Below are 18313 nucleotides of genomic sequence, written 5' to 3'. Positions count from 1 at the left end.
AGAGAGAGAGAGAGAGAGAGAGAGAGAGAGAGAGAGAGAGCAAGAGAGAATCCGGTGATTCGCGAGATTGGATTATTCCTGCCGCCTTACGGACACGTTCACATGCGAACGCGCTGTCGGGACCAGCGGGTCGCGTTGGAACGCAGCATCGACGAGAACGACGCGCACGAGCGGCTAGGTTAGAAGCAGAGGTGAAGCTGACCTGACAGCGCGCGCGGCTACGGGTTGCGCTGTCAAACGCGGCGGAATCGTGCACGACGACGTACCTTGGTCCTGATTGAAACCGGCATAGAGCAAGCCGTTGCCGTGCGGATTCCCTGCAGTGAGGTTCATCGTGGATCATTCCCTCATGAGGCACATCCGGGCGGTCTCTCGCGCGTCTCGCCAAACACAGTCACATCCTCCTCGCCGGCAAGCTGCGTGACACTTTTCGCCTTAGCGCTGCGAACGTGGTGGTCATGAATTTACGTGTGCTGATGTGTGTGCGGTATTATCCAAATGGAGGGGAACACAAGTTCCGTGCGCTTGCGCGTTCGTGACAGCGTTAGCAGACGCGTCTTCTTAAGCCCTATGCACAATATCAGGTAATAGCGATAGGAATAGTATAGAAGTAAGCGATATATAATTGTCACCTCCCGTTGCACAATACCGCAAGAGAAATAAAGACCAACCACAATCATCATCACCATATCACAATCAAACCACACATAGACTGTAGTCGGCTCTTTTATTTGCTTTAGGTAAACCTAAAAACCTAAAAACATCAAAAGGCTGAAGTTTATTAATAGATAAATAAATATAATATAAATATAATTATTATAATTAATAAATAAATTATTGTAATATTATATCAAAATTCCTTTAAGTATTTTTTAAAGGTTTTTGTTAGCAAATTTTGGTAAGTATATTTTATTATGTTTGAAAATATTACAGAGAAAATACATCTGAAATGTTTTCATATGTATACATTGTTGTGTGTATTATATTTTCACGCAAATTTATATTTAGGTAAAATGGAAGATGAATTGACACTTATTTGCATAATGCAAACATCTTTCAATTTTGCGTCCCTATAATCTTTCATGTTTTTATCATACAAGTAAGGACGATTTTGTACAAGGTCGATTAGAAGTTTATCGCCGAATTTTATATTATCGCTCACTTGGTTGCCATTATTGCCATCAAACGTATCTTATGTGTTGAACAATAATCCATCATCCGGAAAATTATTTTTATTATAATATTCGAGCTCGGAAAAATCCGAGCGCTATGATTGGTAGATTATAAGGCGATAGACATAGATTTCCAACTTGTCGGAAATTTTATTGCTATTTCGTGTTCCGATCTGCATTGACATATGCATTGCCGAACGAAAACCTGTTGGATTTCTCTGTTCTTATCGCTATTTCTATTGTCTGTGTTATTTCTATCGCTATTCCCTCGCATTGTGCAAAGACCTTTATGGATCTTACGCACCGCGTGGCGAGAAGCGACGCGTTACAGCCATCGCACACAAAACGTATATGCATCTATGTTATGCACGCATTTTATGTGTGATGAACCTTAGTCGATGATGAATTTATAGATTTCGTCTGGAATTCTGTGCTTTGTTCCATTTGTTGTTAAAGGAAGCGTTTCGAAATCCACCTAAAGATGTTTTATTTTTAAGATGAATAGAATACGTTGAAATTTGTCCTTGAATTCAAGTATTTCGATAATAGTGACACAAGAGTACCGTACACGAAAGTTTTGCGAAATTGCTTTGAGAATTTTGCAATAGAAATTCAGAATTGTTTACAGAACGAAGATATATAATAAGAGTATTTATAACTCTACATTTATATATAACACATTTTTTAGCAGCTCTTTTAGTCATAAAAAATATATTAATATTTCAGAGAGGAAGAATTTCTAAGTCCACCCAAATCTTCTTTTATTCTTAAGATAAGCAAAATTTCTAAAATTTTATTATTTCTATCGTATTCTAAGTAAACAGCAACTTTATTTATGATTAACTAACCGAGCTTATTTTTACAACAGAGTTCAAGATTCGCCCGACAAGAAATTCGTCATTTACACTCATGCTCCAAGCGTTCCTTTACCGACTCGCGTGTCTCAGCCGTTTGACGTGGATCAGCTGATAGCCGCCATCTAGAGCGCGCTGCGTTCATCCAACATGGCCGCGCCTATCGCCGCTGTCCCGCTATAATGACAACACACAGTAGTACACAGCAGATAGTTTCGCACATGTACGTTCACACCATGTAATGAATTACAGTTCACACGTGTTGACGTTATACGTTTCTCGGAGATGCGTGACGCGTCACCTGCGCGGAGCTACTAACAGGTAAACCTCGTAACGAGCCAGGACGACCGAGTATATCAGTATTAAGAGTAATGTTTGTTAGGTTAGGTCACCTGAGCGGGATGAATAATCTCTGTAAGAACGTGTCGCGGGCGAGAAACGTGCATACCTGCTGTACGCTGCTGAAAGAAACGCCGCAGAATCTGAAGAGCAAGAAGCACAGCTCACAGCAGTGGCTGGCGAGGCAGCTGCGCGATCCCTATGTGGAGAAAGCGAGGCAGGAGAAGTACAGGTGCAGAAGCGCGTTCAAGCTTTTGGAAATCCAAGAGAGATTCAAGATTCTCCAGCCAGGACAGGTTGTCGTGGACTGCGGAGCGGCGCCGGGTAGTTGGACCCAGGTCGCCGTCAACACGACCAACGCGTTGAGCAAAGAAGACTGTTCTGTTGGTAAGGTGTACGCCATAGACAAATTACCGTTTTATCCCGTGGAAGGTGCGGTCGTTATGGGCAATATGGACTTCACATCCGCCAGGACGCAGGACGAACTACGCAAAGCGCTGCAGGACGTCAAGGTGGACGTGGTTCTATCCGACATGGCGCCGAATGCGACTGGCGTGAAGGAGATGGACCATGAGAATATAATATTGCTCGCATACGCCGCCATGAAATTCGCCCTGCAAGTCAGTAAACCGGACGGCACGTTCATTGTGAAAGTGTGGGATGGCGGGAAGTCGATGCAATTGGAGCAGGACCTATTGAGATTCTACAATAAGATTAAGGTAGTCAGGCCGGATGCCACGAGAGACGAGTCGACTGAGAAATTTTTCTTAGCTAGAGGTTTCAAAGGACTTAAGTCGAGTTGATGATGCAAATGAGACCGACCTTTCCGTGCTGAGAGCGCAATTTTTGTTTTTACTAGAATAGGAACGTACGAGGACGTGTACAAATCAGGTAGGTTTGATAAATAAAAGAAAAAGAACGACAGAATATTTTGGTATCATCGAATGCATCTTTTATAACTCCCTTTGTCATCTAACAGGCGGCCTTGCACAACACGACAAAGATGCAATATACATCGATATATTTCGCTATAAATAATACAATAAGATTTGATACAGTCATGATTAATACGCATCGGGACGCGATTGTGTATGAGTGTGTGACGGTGTGTGTTAACGCTTACACTTCTTTCATATATTATATGCTTATACTTTACGCTATGTATATACAATTTCCGTAATAAAATTAATATGTACACGAATCGACATTCAGTATACGAGAGACATTACACACCACATTGAGAAACGCACGTAGAGCAGTAGAGTTACTGGCCGCACAATGTCAATTATCATAGAACTTCCCGCTTCGTTGTGTCGCGTCATGTCGCGTCGCGCAATAACAAAATCGAAAGGAGGAGATTCTCGAAACGTTTCGATGCTAATCGCGACGAAGAGACATCCGCTATAACAAAAACTGCGACTTTCGCCGCTTTTTACACAGAGAGAATATTATAGTTACTTTCTATGTAAATTTTTTTCAATTTTGCTACGTGTTTAGCGCAGGAATAGGCAGTCAGTAAGGCTCATCTTGCTGAGGAACATAGTAAATTTCGCTGGAGATACAGCGGAGTTTTTGATAGCACATTTCATACACAATTCCTGAAATAGAAATATAAAAGCCTATATGTGAGACAAAAGGGGACAGTGTATTGCGACAGAATGTCGATATATTCTTCGGCTACAAAATTCTACAGTAGTTTTTACTACAAAATTCTCTCCGTTTACACGTCGAGGTCGGCTGGGAATTCGCCGAGTTATATCACGGGGAGGATTTCGTGCACGCAAAGTGTTAACAAGAATCAATGAGTATCTTTTCTAGTCGTCGTGCCGCAGCCAGAACACCGGAGCTTTCGTTATAGCGGTGTGTCGACGACGTTTCCACCGAAGTGCAGTCGTCTCACAAGTGTGAACGGGATGGTGAATAGGACCAAGTGAATAACGGCCCTAAGCTCGTCGAAATTTTTCTACTCTCGAGAACTAGCGATTTCGACGGTTACTTCGAGTTCCATCTTCGAAGCGTCGACATGAAACAACGATCGATTAGGTTCACATCGAAAACACTTAAACTACGCTGTTGCAGGCTACGCGATGCAGGTGTCTACCCGCGGAATCCAAGACGTCGAAATTGCATGTCCGTTCACACTCACACGTGAGTCGCCAATTTCGAGTCATTCTCTCGGACGCCTCCTGCGATGGTGACGGTGTAACCGAAGTTAGGGTAAAAATTATCGACATGCAATTGTTGATCCCCCTTAGTCATTTACCCTAAACAAAGGTTTAGAAATAAAATAGTTTTTTTAATTCTCAGTTATGCTCTTCGTAGTTTGTTTAGGTTAAATTATTAATTTTTTTTAATACTTGTAAAATATGTAAAAATATAAAAACACGTTTTTTAAAATATTATATCAAAGGAAACCTCTTCGTACGTGAATTAAAACATATAATAATAATAATAATAATAATAATAATTTATTTTTTCTTGCGACCAGCGACATAGTTGTTCATAGTTTCCATTGTAAAGTTCTTTTTTGGAATCATTAAGTGCAGGTAAGAAGTTTAATTGCAATGCTGGTCGCAAGAAAAATTACTTTTTTTTTTGCAGTTATATTATAACTTTATATATAGTTTTATTTTGTAAAATATTGTATGCCAGAGGGAATATTTTTCTCGTGAATTAAAATATATAATATTAATATATAATATAATAACGTACTGTGGTCTTTCTTGCTCTAACCTGGTTTTTCTTGCGACAAGCGACAGTTGTTCACACAGTCTTAGTTATAAAATTTTCTCTTAGAATCATAAAGTGCAGGCAGGAAGTTTGGCTGCACTGCTGGTCGCAAGAAAAAGCAGAAAGGGAAGGGGGGTGTGTCGATAATTGTTTCACCCTACTTCTCTACATCCCACCCCGCAAATCTCGACTCAGTGACGAGTGCGGGAACTGATGCTGTGTTACGATCAACGCTCACAAGTTCCGTCGCCGATAGCGAGGCGACGCGAACTCTCGTGATTTTTCGTACGACCGGAAATCGTGATTTACTACTCTATAATAACGCTAAAAAAATCAGTCTGCTGCGATAACACCTCCATGTAGAAGTAGCTCGGCATATCGCTCGCGAGCTCTCGTAAACGCCGCTCATATATCGTTATCTCGAAACTAGCGTTAACACTGACGCGCTCAATGACGGACGCGCGTTCTCAATTCCATCCGCTCTGCGCTTGCTTCCAGTACGGCCTGAGAACTTGTTTCCGATTAATTCCCAGAAATTAAGTTTCCCCTTATTGTACCATCGGCTGTGTGCGTCAAGCTGCATCGAGAACGAAGTGTCCAAGCCAGAGCAAATGTACAATCGATAATATAAATTGAGAACTCGCGTTTTCCCCCGCCCGCAAAACTTGACAGAATTAATGACTTCTTTTTGACGCGCGACAGAATTGACCGGTGATCAACATACTCCTCGCACGCGAAATTTTTCCTTTTTTCTTCTTCATTATCATTCCACACTCGTATCGCAAATGTAACATTAATTGCGATTGTTTCGTCGTGTATTGAACGCATTTTTCATTAGAATTGACAAATATCAGTATTAACGGATTAATGACAGTGATAGCAAGTGCAATCAGTCGAACGAACAATTTTGTTAAAACGCAATTAGAAGTATATAACATTCGGTAGTCGGTGAGATAAAATTGAAGTTTGGAAGTGCCGCGTTTGCAATCGAACGTACGACGAGATCGAGGATCGTCCGTGACTTCTATTTCTACGTAAAAAGTGCTCGTGAGAAGATTAAGGTCCGTGTCAATAGTTACCGCTTGAAACTCGTCCTAAGTGAGAAACTCAGACTTGCACTCAGAGTTAAATGAGAGTTTTTCAGTTGAATCGCGCAATTACAGATATAAATGTCACATATATCAGAGTTCAACTGAAAAACTTGAGTCTAATTCTGATATAAATCTGAATATCTCACGTGGGACAAGTTTCAGTTTGTGACAAATATTAATATGGGCCTCATAGACACATAGAATAGATTCAGCATATATATTTTTGGCAGAACGAGAAGAGTGGAAAAACATAGAATCTCTGTCTTTATCTGCATGGATGAAATGCGCAATCGTTTTTTAACAGTTATGGTAGAGATTGCGTAGATTTTCGAGTGTCAAGAAACACATATGCATGATTAAATTATTTCATCGCTTTGAGTAAGTACCTAATTGCAAATTAGTCCACATTATAATGACACTGATGTCAAACGAATAATATGGTTCGAAGAAAATATGAAATAAAATTTACATAGTTACACACAACATCCTATGATACATTTGGGTTATTGTCATTTGTTAGCCATTATTGTCAGTGATGCGCATGCAGCAACGGGTAGAAATTCGCCGATGTTTTGCTACTCCCTTCGTTCTGCCAAGTCTAATTTGTGACATAAAGAAGTACATGGCATGCTGAGTCTGTCTTTATATGTCTATAGCCTCAAAGGTCTGATCATTCCTTTCTTTTTCGAGGCAGTGTCTTTTCAATTAGCGACTTTGATCTATCTACGCACATTCTGTTGCGACGGCAAAAGACGTGATCTCTAGATGTTTCGCCTGCGTGTTTTGTGAGTGTCAGCTTAGTTAATGAGACTCGACACGAGCAGAGAGCTCCGACGCTCCCCTCGATCGACTTCGCCGCGTTGCGCGCGACGTGCGTTGAAATTCGCGCAATTCAGTATCCTCACGTCGTTAAACGCGACCGGTTCGCGAAGGACACCCGATGCTCGGCGGCGACTCATCAGCGCCTTTGTTTAAATGCGAGACAGCTCCTGCTGGGGCTTCCGTAGAAAGTAGCCCTTCTCGCGTCGACGTCGACGTATTTCGCCGTCGTGTGTCGCAAGACTATTTGCGCGAATCTCTTCTGTCGTCGCTTTCCGGTTACTTTCTCCGCGCTCGGGACGCTTAGCACTATCGATCGCGCGATTATCGTTTCTACGCGAAGGAGAAACAGCCGGAAACGGTAGTCGCGACATGGAGACTCGTTGGAGAGGTTTTATCCCGGATTCCGATATGGGGTCGCGTCTCGTAACGTGACCGTTTCCCTGCACCGAGAGAGATCATCCGATGAAAAAGCGTCGTCAAACGGATATTTCCGACCAAATACCGATCAATCATTAAATCCAATCAGGAGACATCCGATGAGAAATATCGATTCTGAATTCTCTTTGATCGATTTATCTGATGAAATTCAATTTCGCTCAAGTTCAATCGGATGAATCCATTATGATCGGAAGTAGCTGATCAAATCTAATCGGGTATTTTAATCGGATTAAAAAATTGGTCGGAAGTGTCTGTCGGGTGATTTTCCAACGGACAATTTCTCGCAGCGTGCTAAAACGTTCCCATCAGCACGCTCCCGCTAGCCAAAGTGCCTGGAAGACAATTCTAGGAAGGGCACCGTTCTCCGGTCGCTCCTTCTGAGATCGTCGAGATTCCCAGACGATTCGCAACGTTCGCTGGACACGCAATACTATACTATTATACATGTAGTAGCGATTCGCGCGGTTACCGTCGAAGAAATTGGTGCGCTAAAGAAAGCTGTAGCTCCCCCGTCGACGAGATCCCGCGCAGGAAGGAGAATCACCCCAGTGCCTTAATCTTTTCGACAAAGCATTGCTCGCGCACGAAAACGCCGATGTAGTGGAACGTCCGCGAGCGAGAATCCGAGTACTATCATCCCTCGTACGTGAACGGCTTTTCCCCTCTTCTTTCCTCTTCCTCCTATTCATTTGGCACACAGTTCCGAACGGTCACTAGACCTTCTCGAGTGAAGCGACGTAGAAGACGCGAGGAGTCAGTTGAGGAGGAGGAGGATGATGCGTTTAGCCGCTAATTGGCGTTCTTCGCCGTTGCCGCATGAGCGCCTTGTTGGTGCGTCGGCTCCTCGATAGCAGATAGCTCCGGTGGAGTCGTCGCCCGGCCGGCGGTCCCCCCTCGAGCAAGTCGTCGTCTCCCGATCGATTCGTCGGGAACTGATCGACGGGAAAGATAGGGGGGTTCCTGATCAGCGGCATCTTGTTCCAGAGACGAAGCAACGTTGGGGAGGTCTGCTTCTGCCTCTGGGCGATCGTTGCCATCGCCGCCGCCGCCGCTGCTCTCTGGTCCTGCTGTCGATCCGGCTTCCAGCTCCGCGCCGGCAGATGGTAAACTGGTTTCTGGCTGATAGGCACGCTGCTCTTGGTGCTGGTGCTGCCGTAGGCGCCGTCGTTCGACGCCTGATGCGAGTGATGTTTGTAGTTCGGTCTGTGTATGCTGTTGGAGGGAAATCTCACGTAAGCCCGCTGCTGCGACTGCCTCACAGGACTGGAGGGGAACCTCACATAATCCTCGAGGTGCTCGTGACTCGCGGGGACTCGCTCGAGGTCTTCGAAGCGCACGAAGCTGTCCGACCGGGTGTTTCGCGGGGTGGTGTCGGCTCTTTTCGTGTTGTCCTCCAATACGCTCTCTTTAGATACGTTCAACCGTTCCTCGTCGATCGTGTGACTCTCGGTTATCCGGTCTTGCTCGGGCAGATCATACAGCAACGACTCCGACGAGGGTAGCGCTGTTTCTAACGTGTCGTCGCGTCTGTCGTCTTCCACGGGTGTGTCGACTCGCGTCGAGTGCTCGGCTTGGTCGTGTTCAAGGGTACCGGTGAACGCGGTGCCGTGAGATTCTCTAGGCGAGAACACGACTTCTGGAGCGGAGGTCCCGTGGTCTTGACTGTACGATTCTCTGGAGTCGTCGTTGTCGTTGCTCTTCGTCGCGATCTCTCCGTCCGGCGACTGAGTGCTGGTGACCTGTAGCTTCTCGGTGTTCACGTCCAACAAAGTTGTCTCCAGAATGAGGTCACCGTCGATACTGACCTCACTGGAGACGTTAGTCTCCACCTCGTCCTTATCGGTGGGCGTAGATTCGTTAAAGCGGATCACCACCTGGTCGCGTGCGCTGGTCGCCTTCGGATCCGCGGTCTGATTTTGTTGTTGCTGCAACTGTAAACGCTGTTGCTCGCGATGCAGTAGGCCGGGCTTTTGCGTGGGAATCGTCATGCCGGCCTCTCCGTGCTTCAGAATCTCTTCACCTTCCATTTCCGTCGACTCCTCATCCGGCACGTCCGTGCTGTACATGTACTCGTCATCTTCCTCTTCATCGTAGAGGAAGTCGGTTTCATGCGGCTCATCCAGCTTGAGATCCTCCTTCGGCTTATCCTCTGTGCGTGTCTCGTTGTCTCGACGCTTATCCATCTCCGACAGCTTCCACATAGGTGGAAGCCCATAGGAATCTGACGCGTTATCGTTGGTGATCTCCTTCGCGAATGCGTGTGAGGTATGATCGGACGTTAGTCCGATCGCATGGTTGACGGTATTGTTCTCCGCCAACGACAGATTGTCCATTTTGGGTCTGGCAGTTGTACTCGGAATTATCGTAGATGACAACAGTTTCATTATGGGTGATATTTCAGTGACGTTAATCAGCTTGTCCGTCGTCGAGGGATCTTCATTCCCGATATCGCTCGCGTTGAACCTCTTCGCGCTTGACGCGTTCGATAAAGTCTTCAAGTCTGTCGGGATCTTGTAGTCCACCACCCCCGAGAAGCTGGTATCGTTGGTCTCGACTATTTCGGCCACTGGCACCGCCGCGTCCGGCTTCTGCTCGCTCTTATCGACGTTGACGCGCCTGCGATTCTCGTGAAAGAATGTCGAGAGACTCTCCTCCTCCTCATCCTTCTGCTTATCGTCGCCCAACGCGGTGTGGTTCTTCACCTCGTACACAGTGGCCGTCGCCTCGTGCTTCTTGTCATCCGCCAGACCTATATCGTCCACCACAGCCGCGAGAGGATCATTCTGCGACAGAGTTTCTATCGTCTCGGGCTTCGATTCGGAGTTAGAGCTGGGCATCAGCGGGATGTTCAGCTGCAGAGGACCGGTGGGCTGCTTACTCTGCGGACTGGCCTTCTGATTGGCATACAAGGTGTTGAGACGTTGTAGCAGGAAGCTGAAGTGCGCGTTCTCGTCCAAATTGACACTTTTCACGCATCTTTCCATGGCGTCCTCCTGATAACCATCGGGACACGCCGGCAACACGGGTGCTATGAAGATGCTTTTCGGTGTTATCCTCCGCAGAAGAGTCGCGGAGTCCATGCCGGGCTGGGCACCGGCTTGCGTGTCCACCATGAACCACGCCTGCCAGGAGAAGTCGCTGAGAGAGCCGAGATCTTGGGATTTCTTCCTGGCAGCAGGCGCTGAGCCTAATGACGACGACTCGGGTATGCCGGCAGACGTGAGTTCACTGTGACGGATCAGCCCGACGAACATCAGGAGGACGAGGAACATTCTCCAGCGAGAATGCCTTCGTCGTTGGCTCAACATTGTTCTCGTGTTGCCGCGATGAGACTTCTTCACGGAGTGCGTTCGAAGTATCTCAGGGACGCTCTTCTGGATTCCGCTCGTCACCTGCCCCTTAGATGCATCGGTTCAGTCTGCAAGCACAGATAGGAGAGGGATGAAATTAGTCATCGTTCACGCGCATGTGTGTGTGTGCATACGCGTGCGCGAGAGAGCGAGTGTTTAAGTGGTCGAGTGGAGAAATTAGCGACACGTTTGCGCAACGCAAGAGATGAATTAACTTCAGTCGTTAGGGCTTTCACTTAAGTAGCGGTTCATCCTAGGGAGCAACGTTAACCCAGTTTCTAATCTTAATAGACGCCACTTGGCCGATGGTGTGCATCCGCGAATCCGAACGCATCGCTCGTCGGGGCAATTTAGGGACGCGAGTTTCCTCAGAAATTTCTTAGAACGTCGCGCATCTGCCTCGGGTGCTTTCGAGGGACAAACGTTCCCGTCTGTCGGGAAGTATTGCGAACAACGCGGACCAGAAAAATCGTCGAATTAGAGCGAATTCAGTCGGAATTAGATGTCGCGTCTATTATCCAGGATAAAGCGCGAAGAATAGCTAATCGCGAAAAGAATGCAGTATTTAATACAGGAATGCGGGAAAGTTTTTTTTTATTAACAAAAATATATATAGCTCTTAGGAACAAAAACTATTTGACTGCGATGCGAAAACAGAGTTTTAAAAATATCAATTAAATTTTTCTCAATTTAATAATTGATTTGAATAAATATATTTCGATTAAACTAATCGACGATTGGTTCTAGCAAAGTCAATCGAAAAATGTTCAATTGACTATTGATTTCGAACGAACTCAATTAAAAATCGTTCAATTAATGTTTGATAGGAGCAAAAAGAATAAAAAACCGTTCAATTAACAACTAAACTTAGCAATTTTAATTTAAGATTATTTAATTAACTGTTGATACGTACAAATTCAATCGATTCAATAGAAGAGCATTCGATTACTCAGTGTTACAATTGATTTTCTAAGTAATTTTCATAGTATAAATTTGAATCTCGCATCTGAAGTAATCATAGAAGATTTCGATAATTGAAACGCGCCAAGTAGAATCCGTGTTGAAGGAGATTGGTCATATCCATCATCATCGAGCAATCTTCGAATCTTTGAATTGTTCATATCAGTGGTCAATTGAACGCTCTTTAATCAAATTTGCTAAGTTCAACCATTAATTGAACAATCTTAAATTCCTTTCGTTTATATTAATCGTCAATTCAATAGTCTTTAATTGAATTTGATACTTATAAATAAATTTGATATTAAATTGATATTTAATTGAATTTGATACTTAATTGAATTTGATGTTAAAAATCGATCATCAATCGAATGCTTTTCGACTGAATTTGTTGAAATCAATTGTCAGTTAAACGGTATCCGATTATATTGAGTATATCAATCATCAATTAAACACGACAATTAATTAGAAATGCAATTAATCACTCGCGGAATCCTGTGGTGAAAAGTTATATTTCGTAAATTACAAATATAAGAATAACTATGATCGTAAGGACTGGAAGTGGACTCTCTCGTGGATAGAGAAGGAAATTCAATGTATAATTGCGCACATTGCATCGCGAGATGCACCGTTTCCTGAGACGCGAGAGACGCGTTTACTAGGTAGTACCGACACATCGCACGTGCGCGCGCGCGCACATCCTTAAAAGGCTTGCTGCAAACGTGCGTGCCTCATATGCGTACGCGGTCGGATAATGCGCCGCCGTTGTGTGCGTAGTACAGCGGGGAAAAGTGAATGCACGCCGATCTGTTTTTACCGTTACGCAGGCACGCCGGGATTATGTCCGCGGCGTGAATAAAACGTGCAAATACGAGAATCGACTTCCCGATCGTTCGCGTGTCGTCGCCTCGAGTAACGCGTGGTGAGACTTCGTTCGCGTCTTCTGTTTTTCGCGATAACAGCGGGACTAACAGCGGGCCGGTATTTCATGACGTGTTCCAAGTGAAAACTCAGCGGAATCACGTATCTCTTGATAAGGCATTAATTTCTAATATTAATGTAAAAATGAAAGGAAACTACACAGAGAGAATTTTATAGTACAAATTTTTTATTACAGAATTTTTTAACCGATGAATAGGTCAATATTCTATAGTAATTTATTGTTCTTTCATTTCAAATGCATGTTATTCATATTTTAAGAACTGAAACGTACATAAAAATTTTGCTAAGTTTTTAGGAAAATTTAGTGTTCCTTAGCAAGATAGATTTTATTGATAGTCGCTATTTGCGTTACTAGAGTAACACAGTAAAATTTAAAAGGAATTTAGACGAAGAAAAATTACAATATGTATCCTCTTTGTGTATGCAAGATCTAGTGAACAACTATTAACATTACTCTTTAAATTTCATGCAGTGAAATTCGAAAAATACGAGTGATTTTTCACTCATGTAGAGTGAAAGTCTCTATTGCTATGTCTTCGAGCGAAACACTAAAAGTATAGTACAATTAAAATGAATATATGAGGAGAATTGAAAGGAATTTATATGAAGATAATATTCTTTCTGTGTATATAAAATCCAATAAGCGACAACTAACAGTAACAATACTTTCTAAATTTTTTAGAGTAAAATTTGGAAAATGAGTGATTCTTCCTTCAAAGTGAATTTTTCATTCTAAATCGTCAAGTGAATATTTTCACTCGAAATTGAAGAGTAAATCTGGGACAATCTATCGTCACAGTTCAATAAATTCACTCTAATCGATTTGAAACACTCGTTCATATGAAGCTAGAATTCTATTTCTAAGCTTGAGCGAAACGTTCACTTTTGCGATTTCGAGTGGCAGCATTTCCATTATCGCTTCGACTGAAAATACTGCCACTTTTCACTCGTTTTGAATGGGGATCCCGCTCCAAGGAATTTAGACAGTACATCAGTGTTACAATTTCCCACTCAACAATCTAACGGTTGCACACAACATATGTTACATTGAACCTGCATTGCTGAGTGGGACATCATAACATTGATTTAATGTCACTATTAATTGACATTAACTGGAGAAATCGCGTTGAGACGCGAAGTTCTTCCCAACAAAGTCACCTATCCGCGCGTTCTTCTTCTAACCATTTACTTGGACATCGGTTTCTTGCAAATACAGACACATTGAAGGAGTAGCAACGAATAACGTATATTAGATATCATTAGAGCGATGGTTCAGGAGTGTACAGAGTGTTGCATCAACATATTGGTTAGTATGGGGGGTCGCTTATTCGCTTGGCTGACAGATGCGCGTGCTCGGACATAAACTCAGCTTGGACTCGGCGACACGTGCTCGTTTGCAAAACAATTCACACTCATTTCTGTCGTTAAAAAAAAAATATATGACAAAGTGTCGTAAATCCTTTTGCTCGCCACACTAACCTGTATGTCGCTGCAACACCCTGTACATATTCGTGTTCTTCGGGATCGTGCAGGTTCTTCTTTCTCTTAACGGTTCTCTCAACGAAGTAAATGACCGCGTTTAATGTAGATCAAGTTCTACCAGTGAGAAGAAATGCCAGCGCGCGATAAATTATTCATTTCCGTAGAAAAAGGACCGCGGCTCTGGTGGAGCTCGCTTCGAAAGTGACGCAGGACCGGCCCCAGCTGAGGTGGATTTCGCGAAAATGCAGATCGCGCGAATCAACGTGGCGAACCCGCACTCGAGCCTCGAAACGAACGACTCAATCGTTCGCGGGCGCGCGTTCCCGCGACTTTCCCGATGCAGAAAGTAAAATATAGTTCTCCCGACAAGAGCGCTGGCCCGTTTGCATTCCGAAAAGTTCAACCGCGCTCTCCCGCGGCTTCTGAAATCGATGTCCATAAATAAAGCACGGTGTAGCGGCCGAAAAGATCGAATGTCTTTCGCGAGACGGTATATTTATCAGCCTTTCCAATCACGGCACGTCGATGTGTTAACGTCGCGGTAGTAAATGTCAGACGCGTCGGCAGGAAGCGCCGTCGTCGCCATCGCCGTCGTCTGGCCCCCAGGCCGTTTGCAGCGAAACGCGTGCCCCGCGCCCTGCCCGCTGTCGCGGCCTTCGCCCTCCCGCAAATAATTTCGCCGGCGACGGAAAATGCGATTTTCCGCGCGGCACGATATTGACAATTCGGGTTGAATTAACGCTCACTATCGGCGATCGCCGCTATCGACGGTGCACTCTCGGCGAGGCGAGGCGAGGCGAGGCGAAGCGGGGGCGGTGCGGCACGAAGGCGGCGAGACGTGGACCGTGAATATTTCGAACGTGAGGCATCGATAATCGTTATCGCGAGCCGGGAGCACGCGCTGCCGCTATATACGGAATGGAAAGGACCGACGGCGTATGATTAATTGCGAAAACCGACTAACTAAGCAAGTATCTCTCTCCTCTACGTGCCTCCCGAGATCGCCGTCGTGAGGTATACCGGCGTTATCCTCCTCTTACGCGGCGATCCTATCTCTCGACACACGTGTAAGCGCGGGGAAGCGCCGCTATTAAGAGCTGTTAGAGGGATAAGGGCGCGCCTGATTAATGTCCGCGGCCGATCGCGCCCGAGATCGCTAAACTGGCATGCCGCCTAGCCCCGGTCCGGTCTAGTCCAGTTTGCAATCGGTCAACTGATTGTTCGACGAGCTCTCTGCTGACAGGGAGTGTATTCTATGTGCTACTACGCGCGACAACACGCAGGCAGACGCGCAAAATATTTATCTCGTAGGATTATCTTGCATAACGAATCGTGGGTTGAAAACCGAAGTAGATCAGGAGTTCAGCATTGACACGCATTGAATACACTGCCGTGTGGGAGTGCTGGTTCCCGGTAACTTGGTTCTCAATGGGTGCCATATGAGGTATCGTCGTTGACCCTCAGCAGGCGAAGAGAATTTTATAGTGAAAATTTCTGTAGAATTTTCTAACTGAAAAGTAGATCGACGTTTTGTATTGCGATTGGCCAATCTTTCATTTCTTGCATTGAGAAAAAAATATCTAAGAAATAAAAATACTTATTCATTGGGTACTGAAAACATGTTCACTTATACTAATATAAAATATTTTTTTACAAAAATATATATATATATATATTTTTTCTTTAAATCTTTCATGAAAGCAATTGTTTATTCTATTCAAATGAAAGAATTTAGATTTTAGTAATAATGTGTTATATTGGTATCCACATATACACAAACACAACTGAATAAATATTTTTTTATTTTTAGATATTTTTTCTCTCACAGTATATGTATTACTTATATATTTTAAGAACTAAAATGTGCCCATCAATAAATTTGCCATGTTTCTAGCGAAATTCATGTTCCTTAGCAAGATAGACTTTACTGATAATCTATTCCGACGTTACTAGAAACATAGTAAAATTAAAGAAAGGTAAGAATTTGGAAAAAAATTAACTATAATATTCTCTCCGTGTAAAATAAATCAGCACACTAATAATATTGATAACTAGATTGATGAGATAGAAATCATTTGGCGTTTTCACGCTCGGAAAGAAACTTGTAATACATTCCATTTCCATGATTTAAAGATCGATTTCACAATTCCAGTACGAGTCTTGGTGTGTTACGCGGAAAAGGTGCTGCTGAGTCGGTAAAGTTGATCAACAATGCGTCGTGGCTGGAATAAATCTTCTTGATTCAATAGCAATATTATGAAAGCTAATACTTGAGTTATTCAAACAACATATGATGTATTTGTTTTAATAATTCGAGTATCAGTTTCAATAAGGTAAGTTTACTTCAACCACGGCGCGGCGCTGTTGACCAATTCAATCGATTCAACAACATTTTCTTCCATGTAGGAAATCATGTGAGTCAAGGAAAGGTTAATTCAATCTCATTATACATTATAATAAACGTTTCATCGCGTTGTAGACGAATAAAACCTACCAGACTCGCTGGGATGGTCTCGCAATAGAAAAACATGTGAAATAAATAATACATTGATTGAAAAAGCAGTTTTACCTGAGACTTTTTTATCAAATAAACGTCGAGAGAAAAAATAAGACGGGCAGCACGACGAAGAAACGCTCGCGAAACGATTCTTCCAAGCTCTATTCGTTTTTGCGAGAGGTCGAAGAGGTAACACACTTAAATAAAATAATAGTTAACCTTCACTTTTTCCGTAAACAAACTTTCTTGCTAAACAAAACTTGTAAAGGAAAAATGATTTAAAAAGCATACAAAAAACAGAGAGAAAAAGAGAGAGAACTCGCAGAGTATCATATTTAATATCACGCTCGGTACGAATAAACGTGCGCTACTCAATTCAGCTGTAAATTCTCAAATCCGCGCAAATACACGCAAGCAAAATAAACATAGTGTCTAAAATTCGGTGCTTTACGAACGTGATGATCGGTCGAGGCCGGCGAAGGAGAATAACGGTCGCGAAGTGACACTTTATACGATCGTCGTAATGTTCGCGAAGGATTTTCGGCGCGTTGTCTCTCGCGAAAATACACGTTCCTATATATAAAGAACGAAACGTATGAGATATGGTCTAATAACGTCGAACTTACCACAACATGAGCAAGAAACCAGATGTCGATGAGGACTATTCGAGATTCAGCGGCCGACTATACATCGCCGCCGCGCAAGCTATGTTCTTTTCTCCCGTCTTTTCTCCCTACCATGTTCTTTTTTAAATGTTATCATGTGTTACCGGACTTGACTCATGGCTGGATAACTAATGAAAATTTAATGTACACCAAATTACAATACTTAACAAGGGATATCATGAGACCAAAAGTTTCTCAATTTTTCTTTGAAAATTTTAGGATTCATTTATAATCTAGTAAAATGTGTCACATTCAGTCCCTTCGTTTCATCATCGTGTACTTAATGTTGTAACGTTATCAACTTTCTAAAAAGTAAAAAGTTAACCCTCAGGAAAGATCAGCGCAGTTAAATGTACCATGTTTTTATTCTCGATAAAGAAGAAAAGAGTACGATTAGGTTTAATCCTATTTTGCGGCATTCAAAATTTTAAATTATATTTTTATGAAATTGTAGCTATTTGTGAGTAAATTAAAAATATATAAGTATCAAAATGATGCACCTCACCATTTGAGAGAAAATAATCGAAAAAGATATATATTTTGTCAAAATAAATTATATCGTTGAGATCCTTACAAAAGACATACAGGAAATATTGCGAAAAATAGAATAAAAGTATTTATCAATAAAATAATGCGGTCTATAAACGCTAAAAATATTTATTAATTTAGAATGTCTTTTATTAACTTTTAGCTCCGATTGTTTAATCGTCAATTAATTGCATTGTAACTACTTAAGCTATGTCATAATCATAATTTTGTTATATCAAATGATAATAATATTACTATTCCTACCAACAATAATTAAAACAATATTAAAATAAGTTATTTAAAAATTAATATGTTATGTTTTTCTCTTGCTAACCACTATTGATTTTGACTTTTTTTTGACCATTTTCTCCCAAATATAGTAAGACATATTATTTTGATATTTTATATATCTTTAATTTATTCATTAATAGCTACAATTTTATCAA

The 18313-nt window shown here is 42.7% G+C and overlaps 3 protein-coding genes across 7 annotated transcripts in view; 1 reads left to right on the top strand and 2 right to left on the bottom strand.

Moving 5' to 3' along the window:
• LOC116852631 (WD repeat domain phosphoinositide-interacting protein 3) overlaps positions 1–414 on the bottom strand; it is a 5430-nt gene extending 5016 nt beyond the window's left edge. Inside the window, exon 1 of the mRNA XM_032833176.1 lies at positions 267–414. Within this exon, the coding sequence (XP_032689067.1) occupies positions 267–333 (67 nt within the window). The 5' untranslated portion in view covers positions 334–414. The remainder of the gene's footprint in view (positions 1–266) is intronic.
• Positions 415–455: 41 nt separating this feature from the next.
• On the top strand, positions 456–3570 carry LOC116852634 (rRNA methyltransferase 2, mitochondrial). Of its 4 annotated transcripts, XR_004379808.1 has the most exons (4): positions 456–584; positions 2041–2347; positions 2409–3256; positions 3345–3570. XR_004379808.1 is itself a non-coding variant. In XM_032833181.1 (3 exons), the coding sequence occupies exon 3, from the start codon at positions 2428–2430 to the stop codon at positions 3166–3168; it is 741 nt and encodes a 246-aa protein (XP_032689072.1). In that variant the 5' UTR covers positions 456–584; positions 2041–2347; positions 2414–2427; the 3' UTR covers positions 3169–3570. The 4 variants fall into 4 exon arrangements, 3 of the variants coding, with proteins under 3 accessions (XP_032689072.1, XP_032689070.1, XP_032689071.1); XM_032833181.1 differs by having other exon boundaries at positions 2414–3570; XM_032833179.1 differs by having other exon boundaries at positions 2409–3570.
• LOC116852629 overlaps positions 3295–18313 on the bottom strand; it is a 104836-nt gene continuing 89817 nt past the window's right edge. The window contains exons 1-2 of one of the 2 annotated variants that reach the window (XM_032833173.1): positions 17301–17397; positions 3295–10864 (exon numbers count right to left, since the gene is read on the bottom strand). In XM_032833173.1, coding sequence (XP_032689064.1) covers positions 8229–10754 — 2526 coding nt within the window. In that variant the 5' untranslated portion in view covers positions 10755–10864; positions 17301–17397 and the 3' untranslated portion in view covers positions 3295–8228. Of the gene's footprint in view, positions 10865–17300; positions 17398–18313 lie in introns of those variants that run through there. The other variant, XM_032833172.1, reaches the window with a different exon arrangement.

The sequence above is a fragment of the Odontomachus brunneus genome, unplaced genomic scaffold (assembly GCF_010583005.1).
Source record: "Odontomachus brunneus isolate Ranch 3 - 2012 unplaced genomic scaffold, Obru_v1 Obru_scaffold_242, whole genome shotgun sequence".
NCBI classification, from domain to species: Eukaryota; Metazoa; Arthropoda; class Insecta; order Hymenoptera; family Formicidae; genus Odontomachus; species Odontomachus brunneus.
Note: the sequence above shows the minus strand (reverse complement) of the source record. Positions and strands in the feature narration are given on the sequence as shown.

Coding starts and splice junctions, on each gene's coding strand:
- LOC116852634 (XM_032833179.1), top strand. CDS start 2,268: ATGAATTACAGTTCACACGTGTTGACGTTATACGTTTCTCGGAGATGC. Junction 2,348..2,408: donor CTGCGCGGAGCTACTAACAG/GTAAACCTCGTA, acceptor AATGTTTGTTAG/GTTAGGTCACCTGAGCGGGA.